At 47.3% G+C, this 23,866-nt stretch overlaps 11 protein-coding genes across 11 annotated transcripts; 4 read left to right on the forward strand and 7 right to left on the reverse strand.

Annotated features, from left to right (window-relative positions):
- Positions 1-408: 408 nt before the first annotated feature.
- On the reverse strand, positions 409-1,321 carry N7469_011400 (DNA-directed RNA polymerase core subunit RPB5; the record flags this gene model as incomplete). Its single annotated transcript, XM_056650305.1, has 3 exons — positions 409-934; positions 1,047-1,129; positions 1,223-1,321. 3 exons carry the CDS (start codon positions 1,319-1,321, stop codon positions 409-411), a joined length of 708 nt encoding a protein of 235 aa, XP_056495369.1.
- Positions 1,322-1,629: 308 nt separating this feature from the next.
- On the forward strand, positions 1,630-3,352 carry bfr1 (putative nuclear segregation protein (Bfr1); the record flags this gene model as incomplete). The annotated part of the gene is made up of 3 exons (XM_056650306.1): positions 1,630-1,740; positions 1,914-3,086; positions 3,146-3,352. The coding sequence occupies 3 exons, from the start codon at positions 1,630-1,632 to the stop codon at positions 3,350-3,352; spliced, it is 1,491 nt and encodes a 496-aa protein (XP_056495370.1).
- A 622-nt stretch (positions 3,353-3,974) lies between these two features.
- Positions 3,975-4,421, forward strand: N7469_011402 (uncharacterized protein; the record flags this gene model as incomplete). The annotated part of the gene is made up of 2 exons (XM_056650307.1): positions 3,975-3,995; positions 4,080-4,421. The coding sequence occupies 2 exons, from the start codon at positions 3,975-3,977 to the stop codon at positions 4,419-4,421; spliced, it is 363 nt and encodes a 120-aa protein (XP_056495371.1).
- A 587-nt stretch (positions 4,422-5,008) lies between these two features.
- On the reverse strand, positions 5,009-5,602 carry N7469_011403 (uncharacterized protein; the record flags this gene model as incomplete). The annotated part of the gene is made up of 1 exon (XM_056650308.1): positions 5,009-5,602. One exon carries the CDS (start codon positions 5,600-5,602, stop codon positions 5,009-5,011), a length of 594 nt encoding a protein of 197 aa, XP_056495372.1.
- A 950-nt stretch (positions 5,603-6,552) lies between these two features.
- N7469_011404 (uncharacterized protein) lies at positions 6,553-6,833 on the forward strand (the record flags this gene model as incomplete). Its single annotated transcript, XM_056650309.1, has 2 exons — positions 6,553-6,650; positions 6,671-6,833. The coding sequence occupies 2 exons, from the start codon at positions 6,553-6,555 to the stop codon at positions 6,831-6,833; spliced, it is 261 nt and encodes an 86-aa protein (XP_056495373.1).
- Positions 6,834-7,519: 686 nt separating this feature from the next.
- Positions 7,520-10,897, reverse strand: N7469_011405 (glycoside hydrolase family 35 protein; the record flags this gene model as incomplete). The annotated part of the gene is made up of 7 exons (XM_056650310.1): positions 7,520-8,850; positions 8,900-9,572; positions 9,627-9,761; positions 9,812-10,190; positions 10,245-10,547; positions 10,617-10,693; positions 10,763-10,897. 7 exons carry the CDS (start codon positions 10,895-10,897, stop codon positions 7,520-7,522), a joined length of 3,033 nt encoding a protein of 1,010 aa, XP_056495374.1.
- A 1,157-nt stretch (positions 10,898-12,054) lies between these two features.
- N7469_011406 (tRNA (cytosine-C5-)-methyltransferase) lies at positions 12,055-14,902 on the reverse strand (the record flags this gene model as incomplete). Its single annotated transcript, XM_056650311.1, has 4 exons — positions 12,055-12,361; positions 12,426-14,534; positions 14,624-14,811; positions 14,879-14,902. The coding sequence occupies 4 exons, from the start codon at positions 14,900-14,902 to the stop codon at positions 12,055-12,057; spliced, it is 2,628 nt and encodes an 875-aa protein (XP_056495375.1).
- A 416-nt stretch (positions 14,903-15,318) lies between these two features.
- N7469_011407 (lytic polysaccharide monooxygenase auxiliary activity family 9 protein) lies at positions 15,319-16,491 on the reverse strand (the record flags this gene model as incomplete). The annotated part of the gene is made up of 1 exon (XM_056650312.1): positions 15,319-16,491. One exon carries the CDS (start codon positions 16,489-16,491, stop codon positions 15,319-15,321), a length of 1,173 nt encoding a protein of 390 aa, XP_056495376.1.
- Positions 16,492-17,618: 1,127 nt separating this feature from the next.
- On the reverse strand, positions 17,619-19,251 carry N7469_011408 (Zn(II)2Cys6 transcription factor; the record flags this gene model as incomplete). The annotated part of the gene is made up of 4 exons (XM_056650313.1): positions 17,619-18,357; positions 18,415-18,539; positions 18,618-18,901; positions 18,963-19,251. 4 exons carry the CDS (start codon positions 19,249-19,251, stop codon positions 17,619-17,621), a joined length of 1,437 nt encoding a protein of 478 aa, XP_056495377.1.
- Positions 19,252-19,698: 447 nt separating this feature from the next.
- On the forward strand, positions 19,699-21,490 carry N7469_011409 (uncharacterized protein; the record flags this gene model as incomplete). Its single annotated transcript, XM_056650314.1, has 4 exons — positions 19,699-19,867; positions 19,918-20,068; positions 20,134-21,382; positions 21,455-21,490. 4 exons carry the CDS (start codon positions 19,699-19,701, stop codon positions 21,488-21,490), a joined length of 1,605 nt encoding a protein of 534 aa, XP_056495378.1.
- A 232-nt stretch (positions 21,491-21,722) lies between these two features.
- Positions 21,723-23,071, reverse strand: N7469_011410 (DUF1996 domain-containing protein; the record flags this gene model as incomplete). The annotated part of the gene is made up of 3 exons (XM_056650315.1): positions 21,723-22,052; positions 22,111-22,663; positions 22,725-23,071. 3 exons carry the CDS (start codon positions 23,069-23,071, stop codon positions 21,723-21,725), a joined length of 1,230 nt encoding a protein of 409 aa, XP_056495379.1.
- Between the last annotated feature and the right edge of the window lie 795 nt (positions 23,072-23,866).

Consider the following 23,866-nt stretch of genomic DNA (forward strand, 5'->3'; position numbering starts at 1 on the left):
TGGATGTTGCAAAAATCTTCGCCTGTACGCCGTGCTGCCCATAATACAAGGGGACCAACTTTTTTTATTTTGCATGTTTGATGAGCAGAAAGAAAACTCCGTGTCCAGTCCCGGGTCCCCTTTGGCTCTTCTATAGGGTAGTGCTAATTTTGCGCTTGCGGTCGTTGGAAATGGCTAGCATGGCAAAGAACCGTGTCGGAAAGGACTTGATGCGCAGATGGGTATGGGATCCAGTACCCGCCTCGATGGAGGTCGTTGATAGGTATGGAAATGGTGGAAAGAAGTGAAACGGACGGGTAGAAGAAAGAGAGAGAGAATGTTTAAACAAAAGTCGACTTTTTCAAGAGAACAAGAAGTAGTCCCTCTCATTGTCGTGACTTTTGTGTCAGTCTTTATCATTCCACCCTTTTAAATGACCCAGCGGTAACTGGCGTATCGACCGGCGGTCTCAGACTTGCGAATGATCTTCACAACCTGGCCACGGCGCAGACCAAGATACCTAGCAACAGGATCGGAAACCTGCATGCGCGGAAGTTGAGATTCCTTTAGACGGTATCGCTCGAGCAGACGGCTCTTCTCTTCAGGACTAAGGAGGACGTGCTTGGGGACCAGTTCGTGGCGTGTGATGTTGACGAGTAGATCCTGTTCCTGGAAATGCTCGCAAATGTGGTTGGGAAGACTGGAGAGCAGACGAACGGCAGAAGGCGAGATCGGGGTTTGCGTGATGAAGATACCGGTGTGGATATTGTTGTCACCGACGATGTGGTTGAAAGCGCGCACTTGCTTGGTACCGACACCTGAAGCGTCGGGGCAGAAATCGACGTAGATGATACCGCAGTCAGGCTGGGGGTTTGGGTTGGACTTTGAAGGGAGCGCTGTGTATTTAACCTTCATGTCCTCGGTGGGGCGAGCTTGGATTTTCATCTTGTTGCGGCTATAGCGGAGGTGTCAGTTGAGGTTATTATTGGATGATAGCAAGCTGATCAAGCTCTCATCAACTGCGTAAAGCAGAATTGAGGAATATCAAGCGAATTCGGAATGCGTACTCGGGGTATCCCATAGGGTCTGAGTATTTCTGGCGGAATTCGTCTAGTGAGATGGCCAGTTCGTCGTCGGAGACTTCGTAACCCTATTCCAATGCGAGAACCAGTTAGCGAATCGGAATTTCTCATTCAAGCGGAAGCAATGCATTCGCTATTCCGTCCCCTAATGGAAGACTTACTCGATCTGCGAGCATCTCATAGACCGTCCTGAAGGTGCGCCAAAGCCGAGTGGTCTCCTTCTCAGCCTCCTGGCTGTGCGCAGATACGTCTCCGTCCATAATAAAGGAATAACTGCGAGGACGACCAAGAAACGAACTGCGGAATTGAAATAAAAAGTGGTCGTGGATGTACCCAGTGGGGAAGAAAGATAAAAAGTGAAGGTCGAAAAATCGGCGGGAACTTTCTGCCAGGCGACGTTTGGGAAAGCGGAGAAACCAACCGAACCGATTGAAGATTCCAATTATTCCCCTTTCCCCTCGTCTCTTCTCTTTTCTAATCCCCGCCCTGTGTTTGATTTTTTGCTTTCTTTCTTTCTCTCTTTAAATTTTTTTCTTGTTTTTTATCGTTTCTATTCCTGCTACTTACAATGGCTAGCCCTGCGCCTGCGGTGGTTAAGCCCACCAAGCCCGATGAGGAGGCCTACAAGATTAACCTCGCTCAGGCCGAGAAAGAGCACACTGCGGCTCAGGAGAAGCTGGTATGATTCTTTTTTTATTCTTTTACTATACAATTGGATTGTCGTGTTGGTGAATGATTATATGCCCACATTGTTCCAATTTCCACCTGTCATCCCGACGGCGATCGTTGTTCCCGAACTCCACTGTTTTTTTCTCCTCCATGGCAATGACTAACAATGCGCCAATACTATAGAACCAAATCAAGGCCAAGTTGGACAATGCCAAACCCAGCAACCAGGATTCACCTACCGTGAAGAAGCAGCAGGAACTCCGCGCCGAGCTGTCATCCATTCGTCAGAAGCAATCCGGTTTCAAGTCCTCCCGATCCAGCACCCAGGAGAAGATCAATGCGATCGAATCCACTCTTAAGGCGCGCATTGCGGAGCAGAACAACTCGCGCGGCAAGATGGCCTTCAAGAACGTTGAAGAGATTGACCGTGAGATCGCTCGTCTCGAGAAGCAGGTTGACTCTGGTACCCTCCGCTTGGTAGATGAGCGCAAGGCCCTCACAGACATCTCCAACATGCGCAAGCAGCGCAAGGGTTTCGCTGGCCTGGAGGAGTCCCAGAAGGGCATCAATGACCTAAAGGCTCAAATCGCTGAGCTCCGCAAGACTCTCGACAACCCCAAGGCCAAGGCTCTCAGCGACAAGTACTCCGAGATCCAGAAGGAGCTGGATGCTATCAAGGCTGAGCAAGACAGCGTTTACAAGAACCTCAACGCTCTCCGTGATGAGCGTACCAAGCTGCGCAATGACCAGCAAGCGAAGTACGTCGCGATCAAGGAGCTCAAGGATACCTACTACAAGTCCCGTCGTGCCTACAAGGAGTACGAGGATGAGGCTTGGCGCCAGCGCCGCGAGCGCCAGAAGGCTGAGCGCGATGCCTTTGAGCGTGAGAAGCGTAAGAAGGTTGCTGATAAGAAGCTCGAGGAGGCCTCTGCCCCCGCCTACGCTGATGAGATCCTGACTGCTCAGGGTCTGATCCGTCACTTCGACCCCGCCTACAACTTTGCTTCCCTTGGTCTTGACGACAAGAAGGAGGGCGAGGGTAGCAACTTCCGTGCCGGAGTTGGTCGTACCGTTGACGACTCTGGCCTGAAGGGTATGAAGGTTGTTCGCAAGGACGAGGAAGACTACTTTGCTGGCACCGGTGGCAAGAAGGGCAAGAAGGGAAAGAAGGGCGGTGCCGCTGCTGCCGCTGGTGCTGAGGCCGGCAAGTTCAACATGAACATTGGTATCATTGAGGACTTTGCCAAGGTCAAGATCGACCCTCCTATGAACCAGTCCGACGTTCCTGCTGCGGTTGAGAAGCTGGCTGCTAAGATCACCGAGTGGAAGAAGAACCAAGCCAGCAAGACTGAAGAGGTAGGCTAATTACTCTTAACATCACTTGATTGGCATACAAACTAATGTAAATCCGACAGAACATCAAGAAGGCCCAGGAAGAGATCACTCGCCTGGAAGAAGAGGAGGCGAAGGTCGAGGCTAACGGCCGTTCCACCGACGCCGGAAAGAAACCGGCGCAGGCCAACAGTGCCCCCACAGCCGAGGCCGAGCTGGCCCAGGAGAAGGACGCTGCTGCTGATGCCGCTGATGAGTTGAAGAAGGCCTCGCTGGAGGAGAAGGCATAAAAGAATTTCATTCCTGCATGTCCGGAGAAGGAGGAGGGGTGAAGAAGCAGAGGGGACAAATGTGCATTTTCCTATTACATTTGAGCAGTCTAGCATTTGACTAGCATTCTTATTCGTCTGATTTTTATTTTGGCTCATGTGCATCATAATTTGCGTTCATACATGTACACTGTTATTTGAAGTCCGAATGGGTATTACTTTTTTGGCAGCATCTTTTCGATTATCACGACACATTCTTCGTCTCATAGGATACTAGAATAATTGTAGTTCTCTTATATACTAGCTATCATAAATATATTTACTTCACTAATTGACTATTTGCAGCAATCGGACAGTTCGGATCTGCCACTGCCCTGCCACGCTGCTGCGCCACACTCCACTCTATGGGAACCGCGCGTTTCTACAAAAACGTCTACATTTTTCTCTTGGTTCGCCTTGGCTTTTTCCCCTCTTCCAAAAAACCACTCCCTGTCATTATCTTACTTTTCATCCCTCTTACAATATTATAGCTTCATTCTATATACTCTGTTGTGAACTTGCTCATCGTCCACGTCCACGTCCGCAATCTCTAAATTGATACATCTGTCGTATACATCCGGATCCACTTCTACAAGGCTACAAGATGTCCAACTATAACAAACCGGTTCGTGCATACACACTAGTCCCCAATCCTCTCAACTAGTATACCTTCATCACTGTATCCTGCATCATACTGACCTTCTAACAGACGAGCCCGCCACCTTCCTACCAACATCCGGCCTACTCCGGCAACTTCCAGCAAAACGCGCCTAGTCCGAGCCCCGGCGCCGCAAACGAGTATTACGGCGGCCAGCCACAGGGAGGTTACTACCAGCAAGGATATCCACCCCAGCAACAGGGGTATGGAGGCTATCCTCAACAACAGGGTGGTTACTACGGTCAAGGTCCTATGCAGTACCCTCAACAAGGATATCCCCCTCAGCAATACCAGCAACGAGGTCAACATAACGGTGGTTCCGGGGCTGGTGGAATTTGCGCCGGTATCATGGCTGCATTAGCATGCTGCTGCTGCTTGGACATCCTTTTCTAAAACCTTGAAGTCGATCCCTTAAGTTTGGTTATACGGCTTTTCTTTTTTCTACTCGGCGTTTCCGAGGGCTTGACTTGGTGATTTACATGGAGTTTTGCTCTGTGGGTGGCTTGTTCCTTTCTTTCATTCTTTCATTGCGTTAATTCTTGGTTTCCTACGTACATACCATTCCCTGCTTATATCTTTTATTTGTCCGGCGCAAGCAAAATATGGGGTGTTGGTCTTTTTGATTCCAAGATATCACCTCTGTATAATTGAATTCTCAATTCACTCGTTTCAATGTGACCTCTTATTATTTGACAGACTGAAGGTCGATCCTTTTGGAGATGAGTTTGGCAGTCGACATCGCTTTGAATCGATCGAAAATGAACTTAAATTAAATGGGGTACAGCAGGTACTTGAGATAGAACTTCGCATTGATAACGATTAGGAGTATGAGTTCGTATATACAGCATTAAGATTCATAGCCATAACTCGTGGGGGATAGTCGGATAAACCGAAATCATAAAAAAGACAATAAGGGTATCCCAAAAGCAAGTATTCAAACAACAATAGAGTCAAGAGGTAAATATCAAAAACACCAATTATCAATACCGACTGCCTCGAGAGCTTCCACCCCCATAAGCAAGCGGATCAACAGATCGATATCCACGTCCTCCCCTCCTGGGAGGCGGCGAGGCACTCGAAATACCTGAGGATTCCTCCTCGAACACTTCAATAGCATCACTATGCGAAGTGCCCGTCGCCGACTCCTCAACAATAATGCGATCACTAGGTGGTCGCCGATAACTCCTCGGTCGACTACCCCGTTCTTCAACCACTTCAATCATATCGCTACGACGCGATGATCCCGGACGTCGACTACCCCGTACAACAACCTCCTCGTCTATCGACGAGGATATTCCACTCCCGCCTCGAGCGATACCGCCTGGGTTCAGGGCAAGAAAGGTGAGATATAGAATTATCACGATACCACCAACACTACCGAGGACTATCCCGACTACTGTTCCTGCGGCAGGACCTTTGTCGAGACCGCCGTAGGAGGCTGGGATGGAAACTGTTGTGTAGCGGGATGAGAGGTCGGAGGAGATGAAAGAGGCTCGTTTTGAGAGGAATATTGAGTTCGAGGGTGGTTCCTCGATTGTATTGAGATTTCCACCTGGCAGAGGGATATCATCCATTGCGATTGTGTTGGTTGTTTATGTGGGGGGGGGTGTAAGCACGGATTGATTGAGAGGTATGTTTGTAAGTAGTGATGATCGCAGGGTACAGTAGCTGAATTGATGGCACTTTTTGTAGGAATCAATGGTTCACTTTGGTAGCCGTGGAATGGACTCGAGTAATGCAGGTGTTTGAGTTTGTGATTATTTGCAAAAGAGAAAATCAGAAAGGAGATTTAATTCAGAGTAAATGAGGAGAGACTCGACGTGGCTGGGGATCTGCAGTTGATTCCTGAGGCATCCAATTCAAATTCGAATAATATAGAAATCAACACGACCATATATTATCATGCTCGATAAACAACCAAAAAAAGATTAAATTAATTTTAAATAAATGGAAGATACACTTAAATCCTTTACCCTTTATCCATACCTCCTTATTTCTCTCTTTTCTTTTTATCTCGGGTGGAACTTCAAGATGCGTTCTCGCAGTTATCATATCCGGAATAGTTTAGAGAAGGATTTGGAAAGGTCTGGAGATATCAACGGCCTCCCGTGAAAGTGGGGGGATACTTGGGGAGTATAACTCCCAGGGATTGCAAAGACTGAAGGTACTATTTATTTGATCATGACTGAAGTCAAACTTCGACAAGCTACTCAGCACGGAATTGCTAAAAAAAACTACAACTTCAAGAAGCGCAAGACCCTCTCCGACAAATACATATAGAGCCGGCTACCACTAAATATAACATTCCAGCAAAGATAAAAAATCTTGAGCGGAAGTTGGAGGAAGCCAGTCGGGAATATTGGTTCTTGGAACGAAAATGATGGTCTATAGTAGCTGCAATCGATGAAGCAGGCTTAACTCGAGGAATAAGTTTATGGCGGTCAAATTCTAATTGATATATGCATCGTATACCTTTATAATCAGTAGGTACTGATTGAGGACTGTGCTGAGAGAGGTGGTTGTCATGGACGAGATTGCCGTTGTTGTTCTGCGCGTCGGAATATACCAGGCCGGAGATTTGCGGCAGGCCATTGTTCTACACGATGCCACTGCTGCGAGAAAGTTTGTGGTTTTGTGCTCAGCGTGGACGAAACCAAAATCCTTGACGAGAAATCCAAGGATTCACGCCCAGGGTATTGTCGACAAATTCGAAAGGCTTCTTTGCTTGGACTTATTGCGGGCAACTATAAGGATTATTCAATTGATCTCATTGAAGATGTACCACCAGCGTATACTGCGTCATAGTCATCGCTTGAATTCAGTCGCGTTCAGAGATCCACAATATTGTGAAGCTCTGAAAATATCGAGTGGTTCAATGTGGTTTTGATTCTAGCAGGTGAGGAGTCTGCTTCATTAAGTTCAATACCAGAGTCATTCACCTTACCCTCTACTCTATCCTTCAATATACCCTTCTCTGAATATCTTGGGACGTTTCCGAAAAAGAGAGGATCATGAGTACTAGCATAAGCCACAGAAAGGGGCACCGTGAAAGCTCGCCACATTTCAGGGTCCAGATATCCAAAAAAAAAAAGACTGGAAATCGACTCAATCGTGGAGTTCATTTTGGAACTGACATCGATGTATCTTCTAAAATGTTCTGCTGCACTTCTGCGGAGGGGTTTTCTGTTATTCATAGTAGCATCAGATCTTTTAGGTAAAAGATCATAGAAAGGAGGAAGGAGTGAACGATACAGTGTATAATGTATTAGTAAATTAAAGGGTAGAAAGAAAGATAGAAAGAAGAGTAGGTTGAAGGGCTGTTTCTATTTGATTTGACATACTAGATCCACTAGCTTACAGGCTCTCTTGTTTTCATTTCCGCACCTCACTTCTCGTAATATATTGAAAACATAGCGTGGATCGAAGAATGGCATGATAACTATTGATTATGCTTACTATCTAAGAGAAACTAACCAACAGCCATTATCATCCTAATAAGCCCCACGGCGGGACTTATACTTTGGTTGATCAACAGACTCAATCTCACCCAAAGAAGTCAGGACTGGAGTGGTATGCACCAACTCGAGGGAATCCAACTTAGCACCATCCTCCTCCTGGGCCCACAGGCTCAAGGCAAGCCAGTTGGTACCACGGTAGTTAAGAATACCCTCAGGAACAGGGTAGCTAGTCTGAGGACCAACGTTGTTCACATACTTACCATATTGATAACCATTCACGTAGAGCTGAGCACGATATGCTGATGGAGGCGTGGTAGAATTACCAAAGTTGAAGTAAAGTGGGACATCCCAGCCCTTTGGTAGATCCAAGTCAAAGCTTGTGCTGTAGAATTGAATGCCAGCCTTTGAAAGACCCTTGAACGGACTTCCAGAATCCCATTTCTGAGTCGGTGGCTGAGGTTGATGGAAACCCTGACGCTCTGCGTAGAGGCCACCTTCATTCAGTGGACCGCGAACGGTATCTTGGTAGTCCTCGCCACCCAAGTTACCGGTAAGCTTCCAAGTGATCTCACTGGCAGAGTGACCGGAGAGTCTGTAGCCCAGGATTCCACGAGGATCCTTCATCTCTTCTGTACCAACTGTCCAGTTCTCATCAAGGCCCATATTATCGACTACCACGGTGATAACGTAGCTCTTGCCGGATTTAAGGTTAGGAAGAGTGTACGTGGCGTTGGAATCCTTGTCTGCGTCGATTCCAGTCCAAGAGCCGACGTATGTCTCGTTAATCCACACTGAGCTGCCGAATGCCGAGCCTCCTTGAGTGTGTATGAAGAAGTCCTTCTCCTTGCCGTTCGCAACGAAGTGTCCACGGTAGACGAGCACTCCCGTGTGGAATCCGTAGTCAGAAGAGTACAATGATTTGGGGGTCTTGAGAGGATTGGCGCTATTGCTGGTATGGTCATGACTAGCAACAGTCCACGCGGAGTCATCGTACGAGTTCTTGAGTTCAGGAAGAGTATCGATGGATTTCCATTTCAAGCTCTTCAAATCGGGCAGTTTGATTTTGGGGGCAGAGTACTCCACGCTACCAGACCAAATTCCGTTCTTGTCGACCTTGACATGAGACTTCTTGCCGTTGATAACCAAGTTCTTGGTCTTGGATGGAGCACCGATGATTTCAATTGGTGTTGTAGCGTTGAAGTCGGCTGTAATGTGAAGGTCGCTTCCTTCGACGTATGCGGCTCGCACAAGATAACCTGCCTTGACAATGATAGACGAGGCAGTGTTTTGCTGCGTGCTATACCCGGGGGTCTTACCGGTTGCAGGAACCTGGGGAACCCAATAATTGTAGGCAGAGTTGCGATCTGAAAATTAGTCTTCTGCTTTTGCTCACGCTTGGGTCGGAGAACTTACCAAGCAGGAGAACCTTTAGGTCACCGACCTTGACAATTCGACGGGAAGAAGATACATCCCAGCCAATGACTACAGCATTGCCCTTCTTCTTGATGTTTATGCTCGACGATGAGCCCTCGACAACAGAAGCACTGCTCTTGGTGGAGATGGCAAACTCATGGTGTTCATCTGGACCACCGTACAGGACCAGGACCTTCTCATCCCCAAACTTCTTCCAGGTGAAAACCTCGGCGGTTGAGTAGAGAATTTTTGTACCGGCAACATCGTAGTCCACGACGTGGATCTTCGAGTCCCGACCGCTAAGAGTTAGGCTACCTCCGAGCTGGGGGATAGTCAAGTCGCCGACACTGGTAGGGACCTTGAGTTTGTAGTCTACAGAAGCTCGGGTAGAGTAGTTCGCGTGTCGCACGACGAAGTAAGATGCTGCAGTCTTGTTACTTCCAAGCAGAGGCGTAACCGTAAGGTCGGCAGTATTCGTATAAATAGCGTTGGTTGCATTCCCAGGGGTAGTGACCAGGTAAGAGGGCGAGACCTTGGCGAAGTTGCCGAGGAGCTTCAACTCGCTGTACTTTTCACGGGTCACGTTACGAGATTCAGAGATGGGAGAGCCATAATCATAAGATGTATATCCGCCAGGGTGGCCCAAGTTACCCCAATTGGTACCGCCGAATGTCTGCTTCATTCAGTAACCACACAAGTTATTCAATTGAATCAACTCTGTACATACCATATAAAGATTCAGGAAAGCAACACCGAAGCTGAAGTCATTCTTATAGAAAACTCTCTCAAATTCGTGGTTTACGAGAGCGGCACAGGCGTCGAATCCATTTCCTCCCCAGGGATCAAAGGCGCCAGCTTGGAACTGCAAAAGTGTCAATCGGTATTCAATGTAATTGCAAATTGTCCACATACCTCAACTAAAGAGTAAGGGGTGGATGGACTCTGTGCCAAGTGCTTTGTGAGAAAGTCAGTAGGCAGACCCCCATCGGGCCACACATTAGGGTTGGCACAGTCAAATCCAAGGGGGTAACTATCATGTCCGTAAATGTCGGCTTCACCCTCACCAGTACCAGGAGCATTGTGGCCGCCGGCATAAGCATCGTTACTCAAGAATGGGACGACGATCCCAGCTTTGCGAGCTTGGTCCTCTACATATTGCATATAGGGTCCATCGGGGAATTCCACACCACAGCAAGCACCGGAGTACTCATTCTCAGGCTGATACAGAATGACTGGTCCGCCCTCTGTAATTTGAGCCTTGGCAATCGTCGCAGCAATGTTGGAAATATAGCTGGGATTGCACGTCAGCCACTGAATCATAGCATAAACCCCGGTAGTGTCTTACTTATCGGTAGATTTCAGGTAAGCCTCGTCGCTCGATCTCAGAGTGCCATTCACTCGCTGGAGCCAACCGGGAAACCCTCCACCAGAAACCTCGGCGTTAATGTAGGGACCAGGCCGTGCTAGGATGTAAATGCCAGCCTCTTTGGCAGCCTCAAAAAATGGCTCGAGGTCGAAGATGCCTTCAGCCCGATAATGGCCCGGCTTACCCTCCAGGAGAGCCCAATCAATATAGATAGAGACACCGTTGAAGCCGAGAGCTTTGATCTTTTGCAAGACGTCAATCCATAAAGATGGAACTGGGAGACTGAGAAAGATAACGTGAGTCTCATTGCTGATATCTAGCAGCTTCAATTGCAACCACACAGTCACCTACCGGAAGGGATGGACTTCACCGCTGAAGACCATCAACCTCTCGCCATTGATGAAGAGGGAGTCTTTATCCCAGGTCACCTAAAGGAGGACATCATTATCAGTAGATGAATATAAAGCTGGAGAGGTGAAAGCTTCAATTCCACGAACATATTTCTGCAACAGAGCCCGCTTGACGGGGTCCGGATGCTCTGTAATAGTACGCCCACTGACTTTATGACTCAAAGCAGCACCAGCTACTTGAGCAGCCAGTGTAGCCACGGCCAAAGCTGACGAGAGCTTCATAGTGACGATTGGCAAAGCTAGCTCGTGAAGACGTGGGAACCGAAGAGCTCCCCTGGCATGCAACTAGGGATCGTCGTACCTTTATATACTAGTATCGGGCCACCGCGGGACCAAAAAGTCATAAAATCCCCATTATACTATTGTGTGGCATCATCGCTGTTCGACAGGGGCAGTGGGGCTTCGGCTATGACTCCGTTGCATAGCTATACTGTACCCTGTTATTTTTGCATGAAGTACTACTGTACTGTATGTAGACAGAGCCATGCAGTGGAGATGTTTCTCCTCCAGGAAGGCGGGTCGAAGATCTTCCCCCGCGCGCCTTTTTGGCCTGCGGGGGCGCCTTGGAGAGGGTCCACCGCCGCAATTTTTCCGTTTGAGGTGAGATTAACTTGTGTTTGACGCAGAGTCTCTGGGTGATTGATCTGGTTCGAATTGATTGATGAGACTATTCTATGCTAAAATAAATGGACTGGAGCTGTAGGGTGACCGTTTACATTTGAAGAAAATGTTCTATATTACGCAAATAAAATTCGACGGAGTGCCCGGTCCCATGCTCCACGGGATAATTATCGGACTAAATTCTACCGATGCATATTACTGTACGGAGTACTATGTAGTAATTTCCCGGAGAAAGTGAAATTCGAGCTAGAATATGCAAGTGTGAGTTCATTCAAGATGAAGCAAGCTACACTAGTGTAACTAATTGCGGGGGCACTGGCACTATCAGGCAACCGACGAGTAATAAGACGCTGGAGTAGTTTTGCATACAGTATTGCATTAATTTAACCGGCGTATTGCCGAGCAATTACTTCTTATGCTTGAATCAGGAAATTCCTCAATGGGTCCTACAGTAGCAGTAACAGTGGCTATTGCAAGTCGTCACTGTCCACTGGCGTATACTTGTAGATAAAATCTCAGATCGACCAGCCCTAATTTGCTGGGGTTTGTAAGGTGTCATCTACAGCGTTTGGAATTAAATGAGCAGATATTAAATTTCGAGGAAAGCTTATTGAAAAGACTGGAAACGGTACAATATCCATTTCACTTTTAGTACATTTTGGTATGGTCAACTTTTCCCAATGCTAGTATATCAATCAGATCTTTATAATCCATCTCGTACTGTGAAAGTCCATGAATTTTATTTCGAGATCCCAAAGTTAGACCGTCGTATTGAAACGGTCCTCCTCGCCCCCAGCCTTAGTGTAAGTCTCACGAGTATCAGTGTGTTCCTGCTCGACCTCACCCAGCTGTTCGTTCTCGACCTTCAGCGCTTGGTCCTCTGCCGCAGCAGTTGACTCCACCGGAGCTGCAACCGCGGGGCTCTCATTACCCTTCTTTTGCGTTGCGTTGACAAGAGGGGTGTCATCATTGAAGATACGAAGTAGCATGGCACGTCGATCTTCCTTGGGAAGCATGAGGTTCAGAGAGTGCAGCGATCGCCACAAGGGCAGCACCATTCGCTCGCTATTGGTTTGATGTTAGATTGTAAATTTGATAAGGGGGGGCCATGAAACAGATAAAAACTCACGTGAGGCCATCTTCCTTGCCAGTGGGCTCAACGCGCAGAATGCTGCAACCCATTGGGATATCCTTGACTTGCTCACCAATTTCACCCAGGCTCTTCCAGCCATCATCGTTGACCTTGGGGAACATCTCCACGAGCAATTTACGGAGAGTTTCGCGCTTGGTTAGAGTGACAGAGCGAGAGCTACCGACCCAGGGCTCGATAATTCTCAGACCGTCGGTCTGAATACGCCAGCGGCAAACGTTCTCTCGTTGGGCATCTTGCTTGACGAACATTTTCACACCGCAGTGCACGAACTTCATTCCGGAACCTTCGTTTTGGATGAGAATATCGCGAGCGAGAGAGCTGGTGTAGTAGACAGTACGTGTGGGGTTACCCTCAACATTACGGACCATGAAGCGGTCTCGTGGAAATCGCTCGGATAACTCGTAGAAGCTATAGATAGGCTGCAGCTCCTCATGGTTAGGATCCAAGTATTTGTAGGGATCTTCCTGGTGGACCTTCTTCTTCACAGGCTTCTCCAAGGCGAGTGGAGCAGATTGCGCAGGGGTGTTGCTACCAGAAGTCTCAGTAGTCTCAACAGTCTCCACGGCAGGCGCAGGTTTGTGGATCGGTCGATCTCCAAGTAACAATTCCTCGCCATTCTCGAGCTTGGTCTTCTTAGCGGGGATTTCAGACTCAAAGTCATCCGCTGCACGCTTCGAGGGCGAGCCGGGCTGAGGCGCATCAAGAGTAGTAGAGTACGGCGGTTGGTGAGTAGCCTCGGCGACAGTAGCGTTCTTTGCGGCCTCCTTAGCGGCCTCTTGGTCAGGAGCAACAAGATCATCCAGAGAGTTCAACTTCTGGTACGGCTCGCTGTTGCTCTTCTTGCGCGAATCCAGCTCATCGGCAAGAGCCGCCACTGAGGCCTTAGGAATAACGTCAGAGACGTTCTCTGGCTTGGCGCGAATCTCTTGTGTCTTTTCAAGGACAGTGATGAAGAAGCCACCGGTATCTTGGTGATGGGGGTAAACACGCATGCAACGATCCAGAGGGAGATCAACATCGCTCTCAGGAGCAAACATGCCCTTAGCAATTCGGGCCAGGCCGTCAATGCCCTCCTTCTCCTTGTGCTCCTCAACGTCCTTCCAGCTGTTCCAGATACGGCCCTCGCGGTCCATAACCTTCCAGTCCCGCATTCCGGGGGCACGCTTCAGACCAGGCAGCTCCTTGCTGCAATCAAGAATTTTGACGTTGGCAGAACCACCGCAGCGCTCGATGGCAGAAGCAATGACGGCTTCGTTTTCAATTGGGTTCAAACTGCAAGTTGAGTAGACAACACGACCGCCAACCTTCAGCATTTGCAGGGCACGAACGAGAATTCGAGCCTGAGTGACGTAGAGTCCCAGAGCATTAGCAGGGTTCCAATCCTTCCACACAGAGACGTTCTTGCGAGGTGTTCCATCGCCTGAGCAGGGAACGTCGGCGAGAATACGATCGAACTTAAGGTATCGGTTCATCTGCGGCTTTCCTTCGGCAGAGGGTGCCGGAGGCAGCTTGATAGATGGGTACATTGTGGCATCGTGATTGGTGACAATGAGATTGGGCGAGCTGAGACGTTTCATTTGGTGGATGAGCATGTGCGCGCGCTTGTAATCGCTGTCGTTGCAGATCAGCAAGCCGGTGGTTCGGCCATCGTCGTTCAGACCCTCAGGACCCAGTGGCTCCTCGCCAGCAGCTCCCTCACGGACCTTCTGCGCAGCATCCAGAATGGTGTCCTCCTCGCCGGCATGGAGAAGTTCCATCAGCTGGGCAGACTTGCTACCGGGAGCGGCGCACATATCCAGAACAGTCATGCCGGGGTGAGCGTCGATCAAAAGAGGGGGAATCATGCTGACAACCTCCTGGCGACTAATGTTTCCAACCTCAGTCTCAGCCACAAGGAACTTCTGGAATGAGGAGAAAGGAGCGAAGCGGCGAATAACTTGCTTGGGGGTGGTCATCGCCCAGGCAAGCTGGTCTGGGTACCACTCGACGGGGCGCGGGGGCTCGACGAATTCACCCTCATATTTGATTGAGGTGATCTCAGGGATATAAAATTGTTTCAAGCGCTCTTGAACAGCAAGCGCGTGTCTGCAAAATACAAATGCGACAGTTAGAAAGACTTGAAGATGAAAAATAATCCCTCGAAAGAGAACCGCAGAAAAATTGCGCCAACGTACCCACGAGAACCGGTGAATCGGAAACTGTTGGGCAAATCCCTTCGGATCGCAGCCCAAAACTCCTCCTTCTCCTCTTCAGGAACAATTCCCAGCTCATTGTAGTAGCGCTCAAGCTTCTCGTTGCTTCTGGTGATCTCCGACCAGTTTGTACGGCCTCCGCCGCCGCCACCTCTGCCACCACGATTGAACTGCAAATCGAAAACATGTCAGTCCACGTTTGATACAATTCCAATGCAGCGTGATAGAAACACATACCTTTTTGCCGCCGCGTTTACCCATTGTGTGTATAGCTCTGCGGAACATGCAGTTAAATTTCGAGACTTCAAAAAAGCCGGATAAGTTTCGGCTGACCTAATCGTTGGCGGGGCTATTAAAGGGATTTGATTGGACAATACATACTGTACTCTATACACCAGATATCAAATTGCATTTTCTTTGAAACTGGAATTGAATATGTTGAGATCTTCGAAAGGGAATGGAAAGGAAAGCAAAGTGGCTTTTTGCAGAGATTTTGCTTGAAAATCTGGAAAGGAGTATGGTATATGAGCATTCACATCTGTTCCCTATAATCAAATACCTGACGGTTTTCCATGAATTCTTTGAATTGTTATCCTCCATAGTAATAATTGCTCATTTTCAGATTATACTACCTAATTCTTATATATACTAGAAACCCAAATCCCATTGATAGGGTATCATACATGGTTGATGCGCGCGTTGTGACGACGCAAATGCGAAGGCTCTCTGCGCTTGACCGCAGCGGAAATAGTAAGGTCTTTAGAAATACCCGCAGTGCACTTTGTTCCAGCAGCTACACTCTGAGAGGCATCCCATGTTCCATCTACACAGCGCTGGAAAGCAGTACCGCCGTTGCAATACCAATATCCCTCCTGACTACATGAACCACTTAGCACGCCCGAGGTTGCGGTGGAGGTGTCCGCAGAACCAGTAGAAGCAGCGACAGCAATGGCCTGAGAGACAGCCTCGGTGGGCTCAGGGGATGTAGATGTTGCCAAAGTAGTCTGCGAAGCAAGAGATGAGGTCTCTACAGCAGCTGAGGCAGAAGAGGTTGCTTCTGTCGTTGTTGCACCACCAGTGGCACTAGCGGTGCTTCCAGCGCTGCCACCAGCTGTGTACAGAGCGGGACCAGGGATTTCATAGGAGCTGAGGGTGTTCCAGATATTGACGTAGATACCAGGATCAGTATCCTTGTAGAGAGACGTTCCGAGTATTCCACTAGGGTTGGCAGTACCGCTACCCGTCACCTTCAAGTTAATGCACTGGGGATAATTCTGTGCACCATCTTTGTTTTCCGCACTGTGAAGAGCAATGATTTCATGACGGAGAACGTAGTTTCCAGCTGCGATATCAGATGGAATAGTAATGGTACGACTGAGATTATCTTCAATGAGCTTATCGCTAGCCCAAGTACCAGGGATCGAAGCATCACTGATCAAACCACCAGCATCGATCTTGAAGAATTCCAGAGTAGTCTTATCCACATCTGCGCAGTTGCCGTCGCATTTAGCAAGATAGGTAATGACTGGCCCATGGTGATCATCCGGCCAAGTATTCCAAGTCATCTTGACGGAGCCACCAGGGGCAACCGATGCAGAGAGTGCCCCGGGAGAAGATCCACGGTGACAGATGATATCGGATGAATCGTAAGCGCTTGGAGCAACGTATCCATCATCAGTTGCGGTAGTCGACCAAGCGATTAGCTTTGGAGGATCAGATTCGTAATAATAAGTATCGACAAGATATCCACCGTATGTAGTACCATCAACGTCAATGCTTGTAACGTAGCCATGGCCTGCGACCAGCGCAGCCGAGGCGAGAAGCAGACTCGCAGTCTTCGACAAAGACATTTTGGAAGATAATGAATGTGTCCACAAGTAGATATACAGAGAAAAGAATGTAAGAGACTTCAGTCAATGAAGCTCGAAAAATCAGGAGAAATAGAAATGAAGATGGGACAACCACGGTCTCTCCAGAAGGATGTGGGAGAGGGTTTTTGCCTTAAGTATTCAAGACCATCCTCTTGTCTTCCTTCATCTCGGCAATCAAAAGAAGCTAATAGTGTCTTCAAACACGCCCCCGGCTTAGTCGACTCAAATACCCAATAATAACCCACAAGAGAAAAAAGTGGGTATTCGATGGCCCCTAATTGCAATAACAAAGCGGATCTTCCAATGTAGTGACAATGAGGGAGGAATCGATGGCGGTTCGGGGTTTTCCTTTGGCGCGTTTCACAATTGTTTGTGCTCTGTGCTTAGTAGATCCATCAGGATTCTGGCTATTCAAATTCCTGATGACCGCAAGCTGTTTATTGCGACATTGAAGGGCACTTCTGCTCGACTCTTAGTCATCATGACTCCATTTGCTTGTCGAGACTAAAGCCATCCTCGTCATTGAGTCACAGGAATTTTCAAAGAGCCCAATTTTTGAGCAAACAAATTTGGCGCGCGGCCTGTAGTGGCGCTATGCAAGTTGATAGCACATGGCGGGGATGTGAAACACGCCAGCGGTTAAGCGAGATCGGCAATGTTGATATCTCCACCGTTTATGAGGTTTCGTAGACGGCTCGGTAGTTGGATTTTAGATATATCGGATATATCGAAGGTTTAATTAATCGAATCCATTCCAAAACCCTGCTATAGTATCATATTTTGATCAAGTTGAGGTAGGATATCAAGGATATCCAAAGTGAATATGTACAGGAGTGGCCCTGGTTGTGAACTATCACGAAATCAAAAAATACGAGTTGGATGGGGCTGCTCGCCAAGCGCAGGGATAAGAGCGCGAAAGAGCGTGAAAAAGTACTATTTTTTGTGAGCCTCTGACTGTCAATTTTCGCCACGGAAGTTCGAGAGACTCTATTTTCTTCGGAATTTTGGCTCTGACGTGTCAAAGTAAGATGGCCAGGCATGTAAAATACCTGCTGTTCTCTTCGAATTTACAGACATCTCGTAGAAGCTGATTTATATACATTGAATTACAGAAGCTCGATCACTTTGCTGCTTATCTGAGTACTTGCTGACAGGACCGGCGAATCTGACTGGCATTCAACATTGGCAAAGGCTTCACATTGTACGCCAAAAATGTAATCGCCTTGCGAGACGTCTAGCCACAGGAAAGATTTTGCCTTATCGAGAACCTCGCTGGCACTCTTGATGTGTAAAGTATCTGTCAACTCCCTTGCTTTTCCAGAGAACCATAAATAATGCGTAGTTCCCACTGATGCTACCATGCCAATCAATGTAAACCAAACATCCAATGACCCAATTTTGTGAGGTGTAAACTGAAGTTGTTGGAGGCTTTGTATCAGCCTGGTCACCAACGTATTCAGCATAACTGCGTGAGAGTAATAAGTTGGACCTTGTACAATAAACAAGTATAAGAGTATGGTATAGCGAATGGACTCGGTCATCGGTGACAAATCTGATACCCATGCATCAGGCGTTGAAAGGAGAAGCCGGTGGACAACATAACATGTCAGATCATGAAGTTGTGTGTTCGTGAAAGATACTCGATTAGCCCTTTGAAAGACCTTATGCAGGCGGTTTAAGACGTTCATCATATCATCAGATATCTCCATATCGATCAAATTTTCTAAGGAATCGCGAGAGGACGTTGCCTCAATCTGCCACTCTGGGATTGGAGGTATCCCATCTCCCACCCCTATGTCATCTTGTGTCTCAAACTGTGGGTGGCCCATAACGAGCATCGATACCCTTCATAAAAGATTAGTAAAGATGAATCCCAGATCTCGAAATAAAAAAGACACTGACCAGCTGATCATCCTCGCTGTTAAGGGACTGGTTTGTCTTACTGAATTGATACCACCTCTCATGCAGACCAGCTGTTTAACACCTTCGATGTGCATGCGGCTCGCCTCATGGTTTCCCTTGCCGAACTAAAGGTTCGTGAATCTCAGCATGTGATATTGAGATAAACGGAGAATACACAGAGTTGAGATATGGCACAAACTTACCTCTATAGTTGCCAGTGTAATGACAGAGTTCATTGTCCCGTCTTGAACAGCAAGAGATGTACTATTGATTTTACGCCGCAGTAGGGCTACAGAATCAGCCATGAGAATCTCAGAACTCTGGAAGCCTTTCTGGGCGGCTCTTTCTTCATCAAGACATGCTGTCTGTAATGAGACATGGAATAAGGCAGGGTCTCCGAGAGCAAGTGGCCACCACGAGATGAGGAATGGATTTGAAATTGGCTCTAGATCAAGCGGATAATACTGAAAGGCTATTTTGTGAAGGACTAAAATGAATGAGTCTACCAATTCAGGGGATTTTTTTTCAAATGAAGATGTAGTACATACAGCTATAAATGAGGCGTTGTACTTGCTCCCGAGGAAGCCTTGTTGGCGGATACGAATCAAATGGGTCGAAAGATCCCACATTATACCTCGACAAACATCCTTCTTCCATTCGGGGTCCGATGGCTAATGTTCTGTTACTCTCGGCAGGTACCGGAGCTGCTAAGGGTTCATTCGCATAGACACAAAGGACTTTGCGCTTGATGCATCTTGAGCAACGGGGTAACTTCAGATCACAACTGTGTTTTAATTTGGCACAGGCTGCACAAGATCGCCTGAGGGTTTGTCGCATTTCTGAAAAAAAAAAGTTCATAAGAAAACGGGTTTGAGGAGAGAAGTCAATCGTGCCACTCCCAAGGGCGGTGGGGGTTCATTTGATTACGCGACTGCAAGGAGGCTCGATTGCCATCGCAGTCAGATTTCCTAAAAGGGACTAGACTCCGATAGCCTAATATCAGACCAGCCAATTAGGTTGCTTTTATAGTCTGTGCCTGGACATTGTACTGCCGATGATTGTTCGTTAATAGTCGAATACATGATATTCTTAATGACAATTCAATTGGACTAGAGTATAGCTAGTGCAGGTGGATCTAATGCACATCTATAAATTCGGAGTCTAGCCTCAATCCGGTAAACAACAGACCTTGCTATCGTATATAAGAGTTACCATTTCCTGGTCTCTCTTCAAAGAATTGTTGGGAACAATTAATATATCCACGAGAGGAAAGAATTGACAACAATGGCAATTGATATGTTAAATGTGTCTCTTGCTGGTCAGCATCATTTGGAGGAAGGGCGTATGCATGGTAGGCTGAATCTCCTCAGCTCTATACAGGCAATTCTTCCGACGTGGGAAATTTGGCAGTACATAATGACTGCAATCCTCGGGTTAGTCCTATACGACCAAAGTAAGTGAATGTCAATTTTCACATTGTCTAGCCCACTAATATTTGTAAAGTCATGTACCTCAAGCGAAGAGGGTCCATTGCGGGACCTACCTTCAAAATTCCACTGATGGGTCCATTCCTTCAAGCCATCGACCCCAAATTTGAGTCATACTTAGCACAGTGGGCAAGTGGCCCTCTCAGCTGTGTCTCTATCTTCCATAAGTGCGTTTTATGTTGCTAGTTCATAGATTCAGGTCAACTCGATTCTCACATCCGACATTCTACAGATTTGTCGTTCTTGCCTCTGACCGAGACATCGCCCATAAAGTTTTCAAATCCCCTTCATATGCAGAGCCATGCATTGTTCCAATTGCAAAGGATTTACTAGGTCACAAAGCATGGGTCTTTCTCCAGGGAAAAGCCCACGCAGAATATCGCAGGGGGCTCACACCCTTGTTTACCAACAGGGCAATTTCAACATATCTCCCAGTACAAGATAAGGTGCTGGGGCAGTACTTTGAGAAGTTTGTTTCAGAGAGTGCAGCAAGCTCATTGAAACCAATTTCGTTCATGGCCATGTTCCGTGAAATCAACTGTGCGCTCTCTTGCCGCACTTTCTTCGGTGACTACATCTCACAGGATGCTGTCAAAAAGATTGCCGACGATTTCTACCTCGTTACCGCTGCTATGGAGCTGGTCAACGTCCCGCTCTCAATGTATATTCCATTTACTAAGCCCTGGCTGGGAAAGAGAATTTCCGATGCTGTCCATGTCGAATTTGCGAAATGCGCTGCAGCATGCAAGGCGAACATGGCGACTGGTGCAAAGCCCACTTGTATCGTGGACCATTGGGTTCTTCATATGATGGAGTCGGAGAAATATAGACAGAGAGTTGCAGATGGAGAGGCAGATGCTGAAAAGCCCACAAATCTAATCCGTGAGTTTACGAATGAGGAGATCGGTGAGACGCTTTTCACATTTCTCTTCGCCTCTCAAGACGCCTCTAGCAGTGCTACTACATGGCTATTTCAAGTGTTAGCCCAACGACCCGATGTATTGAATAAGCTGCGAGAAGAGAATCTAGCTGCGCGCGGAGGTGATAAGAACAAGTATTTTGACTTGCCGATGTTGGAGTCACTCACGTATACTGCCGCGGTAATTAAAGAGATTCTTCGACACAGACCTCCGGTCATTTTTGTTCCCTATCTTGCAACCAAGAACTTCCCTGTTACTTCCGACTATACGGTACCAAAAGGCTCCATGATAATTCCATCCTGTTATCCGGCACTGCATGATCCCAACGTTTACTCGGATCCCGATTCATTTGATCCCGATCGCTGGATTACTGGAGATGCCGAATCTAAAACTAAGAATTGGCTAGTCTTCGGTGCAGGGCCGCATGATTGCCTTGCAAGAAGATATGTACCCTTATCCATGGCTGGTATGATTGGAAAGGCAGCACTTGAGCTAGATTGGAAGCACTATCCGACAGAAAAGTCCGAGGAGATCAAAGTCTTTGCAACTCTTTTCCCTATGGTATGTAATCGCTCACCAACCAAGCAAATGCTACACATTTCATCTGCCCATGAGCCCTGCTAACGATTTCAGGATGGATGCCAATTGGTGTTTACGAAGCGGAAATAGATGTGTTCTATTTCCAGAGGACGAGTCGAATTCATTTCTAGGAACAGCGGGTTTAAGATTTAGATATTGCCTAATAATCAAAGATATCAGTCAACGCAATGGTTTCTTTAAGGGAAGAAAGAAGCCCCCCCATGAGGAATATTGATAGATAGTTTTATCTGAAAATAGCAACTAAAGTTACACTGACAACCCTTTAAGAGGCAAAGGGCGCTAACTCGAAGATGAAACAGTTCTAGATGGATGGAGATACCCTATTCACTATCTCATGGCCAGCTGCCTGGTGTCTCCTGGCCTTCCGATGATAATGGCCTGCAGATACCGTCGCCGTGGCTGCTGGTGAACTAGACGATTTACTCTCTCCTTGACCCCATCCTGTTGGTGGGTTGTCTCCCGGGAGTTTCTCAAGGACGCCAGCGATATTCTCTGGCACGAGGTTGGCGATATTACAGGTTTTGGAAGCGTCGTTGATTACTCCAGCATCAGCACACTTATCCATACCAGCATCGCCAGCATTACAATTGTCAATTATCTTTTGCAGAATATCAACATCCCAGCCAGAGATCTAATAAAACTTGTCAGCGGTTCATTGTCTGACTCTCGGGAGGGAAAAAAAAACTTACAAAATCCCCATGCAGTGAATAGCCAGTTCGATCACCATTTGACAAGATAAATGGCTGCGTGCCTTGCCCTTGCTCCCATCTATCTGCAAACAAGGGAGTATTCCAGTATACTTCGTAAAAGATATGCGGCAGATGAATCCATCCTTCAGGGCAGTTCAACTTCCCATAGGTCGTTCCCTTCGAACTTGGAAATGCCATATTGTTCTTGTAGTCCATCAAACCAGCCTTCGGGTTATAGCAAGAGGGAAAATGAATATCAGCACGTAGTGGAGATGCATAGCCATCACAGTTCGCGTCAGGGAAACCAGCGCCAGCACCTTGGTTGTTGGGGTCTTGGATACCAACACCATGTAGTCCATCAGAGTCGGCGGGATAAGAAGGTGGATCGTAGGAAGTACGAGGGCATGTCCATTGAACGGGTTGTATATCACCCTGGTTTGTATCCAGATTATTGGCAGCTCCTCCTGGTGGTGGTGTCCTCAAGGACTTATCGCCGCTCATCATACGAAGACCAACAGGGAAAGACTTGATTTCATCGTCGGTGGGTTCAAAACTGTTTAATAAGGACGTTAGCAAAGTCTTCCATTTCAAAGCCAATTTCCAAGGATACCTACAAGTAGTAAACGTTCATATAAAACATAGGAACCGAAACGAAGCTGCCGTTGGCTGGATCCTGGAAGTATAGGGTTGGCGTCCAATAATTGCTCTTGTCCGCATCCACCAAAGACGAAGTACAATGAGAGTCCATCAGGTCTTCATTTCCCATGGTCAAGTTGAAATTACTTCCACCTTGAATAGCATGCGAATGAGTGGCTGGGACACCAGGATCAACGATTGGATCCATACGGCCCATAGTCAAAGGACCTTGTCCGTAGAAGTGGTTCACGGCAAATGTTCGGGATTCCTTTGCCCTCACCAGGGGCAGGATTATGGCGAGGGCGAACTGATAATTGAAACGCATATTGAAAATATCTGGCCCAAGAATGACACTTATTTCTGAGACAGGCAAGAGAAAGATAATCGATCCAGTCGATAAAATGAGTGTAGGTATTCTAACAAGACAATGAGTGGAATCGAGTAGCCAGACTCGAGAAGTCAAGGGCAAAAAGGCAAAAAAAAAGAAAAGTAAAGAAAAGATCACGAATGCCAGAGTATCAAAGAGGTAGAGGATGCATCGTGTCTCTTTATACTACAAAAGAATTGCCCCACGAAGGCTGCAGGGTACATTGTATTTTCAGACAATATGACACTCGGCATGCAGTTTCCTTTGACAATAAACGCTGCGTCTCACCAACTAGATATTTCCAGGGTCTTGTATCCACACTTTCTCTATCTGACCAATTCCAGGCTCCTAAATCATGGTCGTAGCGCCAGGGGCAGCACGCAGCGCCACTGTGATCTGGAGCGCTCGATGAGATCTCTGAAAGACACCAATGCATCCTCCCCTTTGGGTTAAGCGCCATAGGCATGTTTCAGGACTATGCAATTGAAACAGGGTTTGCTATATTGTTCCATTTTAGGGAATTGCTCTTCTTATGACAGGTGATATATACCTTCATCTTGGGTTATGAAATATGGGTCATAATGGGGATTTAATTTACTACATTGGTCTGAAGAAGTATAGATGCAACCTTTCCTACCGGGCTTCCCAAGCTTCTGACTGATTCACAGTCTGTTACTGGATAGAAAGAAGTGTTCTTTCTATCCAGTAATTCCAGAATTGAAGCTTGGAGTCTGCATTTCAACATCAATTTCG

This window comes from Penicillium citrinum (genome assembly GCF_028827155.1).
Source record: "Penicillium citrinum strain IBT 23319 chromosome Unknown utg000010l:1.0-1229701.0:1.0-1230130.0, whole genome shotgun sequence".
NCBI classification, from domain to species: Eukaryota; Fungi; Ascomycota; class Eurotiomycetes; order Eurotiales; family Aspergillaceae; genus Penicillium; species Penicillium citrinum.